General features: G+C 35.0%; 1 protein-coding gene across 1 annotated transcript; it reads right to left on the reverse strand.

Annotated features, from left to right (window-relative positions):
* Window positions 1–377: 377 nt before the first annotated feature.
* Window positions 378–9,317, reverse strand: LOC107752866 (protein-glutamine gamma-glutamyltransferase 5-like). The gene is made up of 14 exons (XM_016568937.1): window positions 9,277–9,317; window positions 8,659–8,838; window positions 8,250–8,492; window positions 7,667–7,785; window positions 7,449–7,617; window positions 6,541–6,676; window positions 5,914–6,017; window positions 5,417–5,656; window positions 5,304–5,336; window positions 4,927–4,959; window positions 4,620–4,826; window positions 3,748–3,911; window positions 2,334–2,464; window positions 378–1,235 (listed from the first exon to the last, which is right to left on the reverse strand). The coding sequence occupies exons 1-14, from the start codon at window positions 9,281–9,283 to the stop codon at window positions 1,085–1,087; spliced, it is 1,917 nt and encodes a 638-aa protein (XP_016424423.1). The 5' UTR covers window positions 9,284–9,317; the 3' UTR covers window positions 378–1,084.
* Window positions 9,318–10,166: the final 849 nt, after the last annotated feature.

Here is a 10,166-nt window from a genome sequence, read left to right on the forward strand (position 1 = left end):
AAATGCTGCATCTGCTGTCAGAGGAGAACACAACAACACCAAGAACACAGAGAAGACTACAGTCGTGGAACAGTTTGCAAAAAGTATTTAATTGCTTATGATTTTTTCACAGGTTTTCCAGTAACAATATCTAAACATTCTTAAATAAAGATACATTTACTTGGTAATAGCATTAGACAATCTCTCCTTTTTCTGAAAAAAGGTATCAAAATTTGGTTAGTTTTTGCCTTTGCAACAAGGTAAAAATAAATACATAAATAAATAGTAGCAATAATAATAATACTAATAATAATAATTTAAAGGGGGAATAGGAAAATAATTTTTTTCTTGCCCATTTGGCAGATATTTTTTCTCATTTTAAGCAAAAACTCTTAAACTTTTTGCCGTGTATTTGCCTTAGTTTGTGGTATTACCATCACTGTTACTATTTCTCATATAGATTAAGAATGTGAGAGTGTTTTAAGATTTACTGTAAAATGAGATCAAAATTTTTTGTTTTTGTTTTTAGTTTTGGTTCATATTTTAACACTAAGACAATGGGGCACTGTAAAAGGTTTCCAGGACAGTTTTAATTTGAATGTCACTAACTAACTAACTAAATAAATAAATAAAAGTAAAAAAAGTTACTAACCCCTGGGACAAAAAAAAGTGTCCAAAGTTGCAGAAGCACTCAAGTGGTCTTTTTTACTAAACTAGCCTCTGAAACACCGTTATTGCTTTCTGTTTTTTTTTAACACTGTATATATATCACTGTAAAAATATTTTTTGACTTGATTCACTCTGAACTGTATATTCAAGATTATTTAGCCAGAAAATAAAGTATTTTTTCTTAACATGTCCATGTGTTACACTTGTTTGCGATCTGTTCACATGCATTTCCCAGCAGAGGGCAGACTCGTTCACATCAGAGACCCTCAGCTTCAGTGAGTGCAAACTTACTGGAGGAAAACATTTCTAATACTGACTTGTTGAAAAGTGTTGGACACATTATACGTATTTTAGAAAAAGACTGACGATGTATTAGAAGAGCATTAAATAGTACTTCATGCTGAGGGTTCACAATTCTTTCTAAAGGTGTTTGACTCTAAGATGCTTGAACATTGATGGTCTTGAATCCGTGCAGGACGGTGGGAGGATTCATCAACACTAAGCTAGCGTAAAGCATCTTGGCACCCGCCATCCTGGGTGTGAAATTAATGGGCATCCTCATGGTTTCTCGAGGCTGGATTGTAAGCCTGAAATATAAGGAACAGGACATTTAGGGAGCAACAACATGCCAGCATCATTTTTACTGTTACAAGCATCACTATCACTGCTGCTCATGTTTAGGGTTAGTGGTTTACACAGAGGTTCATTTGTAGGCCTATATACTGGGGCAAATCTACAGTTTAAACACAAATAAACTTACACTAGAGATTCTGCGATACGCATACACACAGAAACTGAAAGGACCTGTGATTCAGAAATGCTGGCGGACAAGTGCATAAATTTTAATAGACACAGCTGTACACTGTGTACACCCTCCCTGTGTACACATACATCTGAATGAACTCAACTGTTTGACGCCCATCAGCGACTTGTTCACACAGACTCACTCTTCAGGTATGTGAACAAAAATTAATCACAGTAACCATAGTTTCTGCTAAAATACTGTTACTGCTGTCAAATCAAAATGAGTATGGGATCTATCTTAAACCGTAAGAATTTTTCTATTGTTTTTTAAATACTTTTTAATTACAGTGATGGATAATATAGCTTTACTGTACTGTAGTGGAAAAAAAAAACTGGAGTCACTGTGGTACTTGCTTTGATAAATTTGGAAAGGAGTTGGCAGATGTGGGAAATGGGTGTGGATAGAAATGGATGAATATGGATGTGTCATTTTTTAAATATATTAAAATACTCAATCAAGCTAATTATGCGGAGACATTCGTAGGTTGATTCTTCTGAAAAGTATATGACTGACCCTTTCTAAACATTCTGATTTGTCAGTCATTTACTTGTATGATTTTTTAATTACAGTGATGGATAATATAGCTTTACTGTACTGTAGTGTAGTGGAGTCACTGTGGTACTTGCTTTGATAAATTTGGAAAGGAGTTGGCAGATGTGGGAAATGGGTGTGGATAGAAATGGATGAATATGGATGTGTCATTTTTTAAATATATTAAAATACTCAATCAAGCTAATTATGCGGAGACATTCGTAGGTTGATTCTTCTGAAAAGTATATGACTGACCCTTTCTAAACATTCTGATTTGTCAGTCATTTACTTGTATGATTATGTTGTGTATTCATTTGGTGATCGCTCAGAAATGAAACACTTCATATACCTTGTTTGAACTTTCTCCTGAAGTCCTGAACAGGCTACAGTCAGTTCACCGCTCACTGCAATGCTGAACGGGTTGGTGAAGGTCACTGTGGCCACTTGCTGCGTGTTGATGACCACATACTCATTCTGAACCTGGAAGAAAAAAATGCAAAAAAAATATTGATAACAATTTATACATGAAGCCTTCATGTATAATGCATTTTATACAACATTTGTATGTTGTAATGCATGATACATTTCCATAAATAATTGTAACCAAAATTAACATGCATTTTAATATTTGACAATTATTTGTGATATCGGAACAGAATTATGAGATATAAACCCTGAACTGTGAGATACAAACTTATAATTCTGAGAAGAAAGTGAGAATTGTAAGATATGAAGTAACTATAAAATATTTATCCCGTGGTGAAAACGGGCTTCCATAGAAATTCGTTTTAATGCATTACACGTTCAAAGTTGTAACAATGAATAGAGAAATATTATGATGTAATTAACTGTGGTTACGGTTATTGATAAGATCATGCAATGCATCATAAGGTGCATTACAAGACATAATTGATGCAATAAAAATATGTTTATAATGAATTATATATAAAGGTCTCAAGTAAAGTGTTACCACAATCTTTCCCACATAGGATCTATGGTTTGAATTGATGCATGTCTTTATAAATTAGATCTTAAAAACAATCTGAAAATGGTTTAATTTGTAACTAAACAAATGTTTTGTCATTTCATCTTACTAACTGCATTCTCAACCCATTCAAGGATGGGACTCTATTTTGTCCTTTGGGAACTGATTGGTGAAGTCATGCTGACTTTTTTAAACATCAGCATTAAATGGCAACATGAATTGGGCCAGCATATACCTGTATATTGAGGGAAGGGCTGCGGATGTTGAACTCCTCTGAAGCCAGCGATGAAGTAACACATAAAATATTTATCCCGTGGTGAAAACGGGCTTCCATAGAAATTAGTTTTAATGCATTATACTTTCAAAGTTGTAACAATGAATAGAGAAATGTTATGATGCAATTAACTGTGGTTACAGTTATTGATAAGATCATGCAATGCATCATAAGGTGCATTACAAGACATAATTGATGCAATAAAAATATGTTTATAATGAATTATATATAAAGGTTTCAAGTAAAGTGTTACCACAATCTTTCCCACATAGGATCTATGGTTTTGAATTGATGCATGTCTTTATTAAGTAGATCTTAAAAACAATCTGAAAATGGTTTAATTTGTAACTAAACAAATGTCTTGTCATTTCATCTTACTAACTGCATTCTCAACCCATTCAAGGATGGGACTCTATTTTGTCCTTTGGGAACTGATTGGTGAAGTCATGCTGACTTTTTTAAACATCAGCATTAAATGGCAACATGAATTGGGCCAGCATATACCTGTATATTGAGGGAAGGGCTGCGGATGTTGAACTCCTCTGAAGCCAGCACTCTCTCCTGAGACTTCACATCCTCAATAACCACAGCCAGGTTAACCAGAGAATCCTCCGCAGCCTCCGTCAGCATGTAGTCGTTGAAGGAGATCTCATGTTTTATAGTCACAGCTGGTGGAGTACAAGAAACAGGGATCATGGATTTGACTGAGCAATTCCTAATGAGTCAGTTCGCCACCTTTTGGCATTCAAAATCATATGGTCCAATAATATCCACATGGGTGTTTTTACACTGTAAGACTTGGAAGTAGACGAAATGTGTTATGCATACTGGCTGTGTTCAGAAAGGAATATTAGCTTACTGCACAATATAGACTGTCCACTATTTAAAAAAATAGTAAATGAACAGTATGCAGTATTCCATGATGAACATTTCAGACAGTAGTAGGCTATATTTTGGTCATGTGATCTCAACAAAATGCATGTGAGTGACATCCAGCTTCTCTTCAAGGGCCTTTATATATATTTTTTTTTATATAACTCTTTTATAGATAGATAGATAGATAGATAGATAGATAGATAGACAGATGATATTTTTTTTAAATTGAACTCTAATTGTATTTGTCTGAAAGGGTGAGTAAATCATGTGGTAATTTTCATTATTGGGTGAACTATCCCTTTAAGATTTTATGGGGTATTTAAATCCACCCCTTTTAACCCATACATCCATTCATGTTTCTTTTATGTTTTGCTACCTTGTAAGGCTTTATTTTTTAAAAAGAAAATAAGTTTGGCTGTAAAAACCAAAAGTTCTGGTTATATATTTTAAGCTCATTTTAAGTAATTTTTGCCGTTCACTATAGTTTGCAGAACTCTTACTTTCTTTTGGGCCGATCTTCACGTCATCATGAGCCTCCCAGAAAGTTCCAGTGGGATTGCGGTTGTACTCCTTGTTCTGAGCGTTCACATGTTTTCTCAGAAGTTTCGGAACAACGACTTTGTTAGTGATTGTGACGTTGAAAGAAATGTTTTCGCCAACTACAGGGGCTTTCAGAAGCTGGAGAGAAACTGCAAGGCCCTGAGGTGCTGCATGAAAGGACATGTTAAATGAAATGTTTGATCACTGCATTCAGTCATATAGTACTCAAACACACAAAGAAATGGAAAACCAAATGCTAGAACTTACCCACTCTTCCTGTAGCACCTTCACCTCTGCGAGCTGGAAGAGAGTTTTTTTTTTTTAAATGCAGATAAAAAACAACAATATTTAAATCTAAAAAACATATATTTACATAAAAATATTATCAAAATCATATACGTAGGTGCAAAGGTTTTTTTATTCCTCTCTGTTTTGTCTTGTCACTCTTCCTTCTCAGTTTGCTTCAGTTATTGTTGTATATATGTGTGTGTGTATATATATATATATATATATATACATACACACACACAGATACATATATTTTCATTTATTTATTATTATTGTTATTACTGTTTTTCAGATTCTGATACTAGTCAGATGGATTACACGTCAGCTTTAAAAAATGAAAAGCTAGGGTGACTTACCATCAGTGCTCAGTGCACGAACTGTGCTGTCATCTAAATGTGAAAGAAGGAGATTTTTGTATAAAACTAGCAGTAATTTAACGGTAAGTATTTTGTATTTTTCTGTCTCTTACCCATCTCAGTTTTGTATTCAGACGTGATGTCCTGCATACGCATGGATCCTGGATGTTTGGTGCAGATCAGAGCTCCAACTCTGTTTTTATCAATGCTGGTTGTTAACACTTTCCCATCTCTGACGATTACTGTATGCACATTCGCATTCACTGCTGCGTAAATGAACGGCACATCATATTGTGCATCCACCTTCTGATGATAAATGGCTTTAACAGCAGCAGGGCCACAGCGGAACATTTCTGTGACAGAATATTGATGTTTAAGCATGATTATCATCAAATCCCTCAAAAAATAGCATGCTTTGGATAAAACAAATGGCATGCTATGTAGGCAGCTCACTAGGTTTTGGAACAAAGCCCACAACTAAACTGGCCCACCAGACCAGTACTAACCAGCATAAACCAGCCTGTAAGAAACTGGTCTTTTCAGCAGGAATAAAAAAACACATGAGTTTTCCATGTGCATAAGCCTTGTAAAAATAGCTGTAATGACCGACCTGCGCTCTTCTCTTGTGGCGTGGGGTCGAGAACCTGCCATCCGTCATAACCTCGACCCAGATCAGGCCTCTTCATCCAACTCTCCACCCACACGTGGAAGTTCCTGAAAAAAGGCCAAACACTTTTAGCTCACATTCTGACAGATTAAAAATCCTGAAACAATGAATTGTTCCTTTTTAATGCAATCAGATCATGATTATTTGTATACTGTAGCCTAATGATGATGCAGACGTATTTACTGAAGCATAAGGAAAAACATTAAAGTACGAAAGATTAAAAAATTCATAAGAAAGAATAGTTTTATTCTGCTTCTGCATTAAATTGATCAAAAGGCATTTATAGTGTTACAAAAAAATGCTGTTCTTTTGAACTTTCTATTCATCAAAGAATCCTGAAAAATAAAATATATCACAGTTTCCACAAATATATGAAGCAGCACAAATGTTTTCAACATTGATAATAATCAGAAATGTTTCTTGAGCAGCAAATCAGCATATTAGAATGGAATAAATTACATTTTAACATATATTCACCTAGAAAACAGTTATATTAAATTGTAATAATATGACACTATATTACTGTTTTCACTGTATTTTGGATCAAATATGGATTTTAGCATAACTTACCAGATGCTATCCCTGCCGATGGGCAATTTTTCCCCCATCTCACTGTAATATTCCTCAATCACTATATTTCTGTTTGTGTCGTGAGCGGAGTTGAAGTTGGTGACGACTCGAGTCGGAATGCCAAGGGCTCTCATTACTATCACACAAACAAATGCATTTAATATTGAACATCAACAGCACCAATTAAATTACCACATAGTCATTGTGGTTTTTTAATTTTATTATTTGTGATTATTTTTGTTCAGTCCATGAAACACCACAAGAAATTGGCCTTTTTTGAGTGTGGTATAATAAATCACCATTCACTTTCACTGTATGAAAAAGAGCTCCTTTTGTGTTTCACAGCAAAGAAGATGTGAGATTTTTAAGAAAATTAACCCTTTAAAGCACACACACACACACACTACCATTTAAAAGATTGGGGTCAGTAAGATTTTTTTTAAGAAGTCTCTTACAGTATGCTCACCAATTATTTGATCAAAAACACTGTAAACAGCAATATTGTGAAATATTATTACAATTTTTAAATAACATTTTTCTATTTGAATATATTGTAAATTATAATTCATTACTGTGATCAAATCTGAATTTTCAGCATAATTACTCCAGTCTTCAGTGTCACACGATCCTTCAGAAATCATTCTAATACACTGAACATTTCTGAAACATTTCACAGTCGTGCTGCTGAATATTTTTGTAGAAACTGTGATACATTTTATTTTTCAGGATTCTTTGATGAACAGAGAGTTCAAAAGAACAGAATTTATTTGAAACACAAATCTTTTGTAACATTATAAATGGCTTTACTGTCACTTTTGATCAATTTAAAGCATTCTTTCAAAAAGAAAAAGAAAAAAAAATTGCTCTGACCCCAAACTTTTGAATGTATTGACTTCTATTTGTCCCACCTGTACACATGACAGCAGCAAACACCCAGCACTGTCCGTATTTCACAGGATTGAATTGTGTTTCTGCCCACTTCCTGAGAATATCTGCGCTGCCGGACCACTTTGAAGGGCTGACACCACCGCTGTAGTCATTTGACCAGTTTCCCATTAACACTCCTTTATCATCATTAGAGCATTTTTTCAGTGCTGAGCTGTCAGTCAATGGTCAAACATCTCACCTGATCAAACGACCAGGGTCTGGAGACGATGTTCCCGAGGCTGCCTTTAAACAGCAGGCCGATATCACTCCTGACATATTCAGTCCTCAGATCCTCTGACTGCAGGAACACTGAATCAGCTGCAGATAAACACAACCGTTTGTTTGTTTTATTGGTGATCTTTGTGTAAAGACAAAAAATGGAAGCAGTAAGTGATAAGAGGCTATGCATTACCGTGATTTTAGCAGCGTATGAAATAGCAGCAAAAGCAATGTATAATTACACTACCATTCAAAACTTTTTTCTTTTCTTTTTATTTCTACTTTTATTCAGCAAGGATGTATTAAACTGTTCAAAAGTGACAGTATGGCATTACAAAATATTTAGATTTCAAATAAACGCTGCTCTTTTGAACTTTCTATTCATCAAAGAATCCTGAAAAATAAGATGTGTCACAAAATGTTTCAACAAAAATATGAAGCAAGCAGTACAGCAAATCAGCATATTAGAATGATAGCAGCAAAAACCACTCGACCACTACCAAGTAACAGCCTACTATCAAGGCATTGATTCGGTTTTGTATGGACACACAGACAGCACTCACCTGGGCACCAGGGGTTGCAGAGGAGCGTGAACTGGCCAAGCAGATGTGTTCTCACAGTCAAACGGGTCTCGACTCTCATCTGAAGTGTGTAGACACCGACAGAAGCAGACGCAGGGCTGGACAGTGATACCCATAGACCATGGGGTCCAGTCGGGTCCGGGATGCTCCTCTCCAGAACAGCGCTCCATTGAGTCAGAGAGGAATGTCCGAGCCTGGAGACCGGGACCTCCACAGACAGCGGACCTGCGGTGAGGAGAGAGGAGTGGGTACTTTTACATTTGCATATATTGCTGTAAAATTATACAAAATAAAAAAAAAATGTCAGGTTTTACTCTCCTTGTGAGGACATTTGGTCCCCATAAAATGTAGGCAAAACCTAAACCCCTCACACACAAATGCACAAACATACCTAGAACAATTCGGAAGATCAGTTTTTCCTTCAGTGGATCGAATGGTCGTCCATCATAGTTGATTGTCACTGTAAAGGCCTGTCCTCTCCGCAGAACCAGAGTGCTGGAACTCAGACCGTCGGTCTTGTGCCGGATCTGGTTTTGCACCTGTTGCAGGTCGATACTTCGAAGTTTGAACTCTGTGTCAAAAATGGTCAAATTATTTTTGAGGCAGCTGCAAATGTTTTTATGTAAAAATATATGTCATTTAAAATTGCAAGAAAAAATATTTCTTGAAATACTTTTTGAATATAATTTAATTCATTTCCAATATTTTTCAAATAAACAGTGTTCTAAATTATCTTTAAAAAAAGCTGTTTTTAAGCAAACAAAAATAGAACTTAATTATGTTTAAGTGTTTAAAGTTAATAGCAATTAATTAATCATTTATTATAGCAGAGTAAATAGTAAAGTAAAATAATCTGATTATTTTAAGAAAAGATTAAATGTAATAGGCTAATAAATATAACTCAATAACTTATTGTAAAAGGTTTAGCAAAACGTCTTGAAAGTAAAACAGTAAAAAAAAAAATTTAATTAAATAAAAGCCCGAAATCATTAAAAAATTAGAAGCTCACCATCCATGATGCTGTGTTGTGGTTTGCTGTTTGATTCAAATTCTTCGTTTATTGTGCTTTTTATACGGAACCCTTCTGCCCCTCCCTATTCACCAACGTTGCCAGACCACATTCACGTAAAGACACGGAATGTTACAATCAAAAGAACAACACCTCAAACAATTACGCAATCGTACATACGTGAGCACTGTGTTTCAGCAGGTGGATACAGAATGTGCAAGCTCAGACATCTGTGTCATTTATCACTAATGCCTTATCCCTACAATGCAGGATATTTTTCATGTCCTCATCATACTAACATATGCTATTTATGCTATTTATTTATTTCTGTACGTATGTATGTTCATTCATTCATTCAGCCAGTCATTCATTCATTCATTCTGGTCCTCAAATCTGATTGGATGAGCCGTTTCACCATTTGTATCACTCTGTTTGCAGCATTTCTCACAGCGAGTGTCATGGCGGATGCCCAAACCCACAATAATTTAATAAATAATATAATAATAAAATAACATCTGATGTTATGCCACGGAATGTAGTTTTACCCTTTTTTTTTTTTAAAGGTAAGAAAGTGGTTTAGACTTCAAAACAAAGTTTTTGGCTGAGGGCAAAGTTTCATAAATTATATTTTTATAAAACTTTAATGCTTAACCAGAGCTCTGCCTTTGTACTCTTGACTGAATTGCTTAGCAACTAATGGCTATTGTGGTATATGAGAGTGCTCATATAAATAATGTGTGTGTGTGTGTGTGTGTGTGTGTGTGTGTGTGTGTGTGAAAAAAAAATAGCAATTAATTAATGCTAATTTAAATCAAAACACACAGACGGAAAAAAACGATAAATTATTTTATTTAAAGCAGAATAAATAAAGGCAGTATAACAGGTTACAT

This window comes from Sinocyclocheilus rhinocerous, unplaced genomic scaffold, assembly GCF_001515625.1.
Source record: "Sinocyclocheilus rhinocerous isolate Xijiao unplaced genomic scaffold, SAMN03320098_v1.1 scaffold291, whole genome shotgun sequence".
Lineage (NCBI taxonomy): Eukaryota > Metazoa > Chordata > Actinopteri > Cypriniformes > Cyprinidae > Sinocyclocheilus > Sinocyclocheilus rhinocerous.

What these genes read in the sequence shown, in the direction of transcription:
- LOC107752866 (XM_016568937.1), bottom strand. An exon ending in GCCACAAGAGAAGAGCGCAG is followed by an intron (nt 5,657 to 5,913) that starts GTCGGTCATTAC and finishes ATTCTGTCACAG; the next exon opens with AAATGTTCCGCTGTGGCCCT. An exon ending in CAGGAGAAAGTTCAAACAAG is followed by an intron (nt 1,236 to 2,333) that starts GTATATGAAGTG and finishes CTTATATTTCAG; the next exon opens with GCTTACAATCCAGCCTCGAG.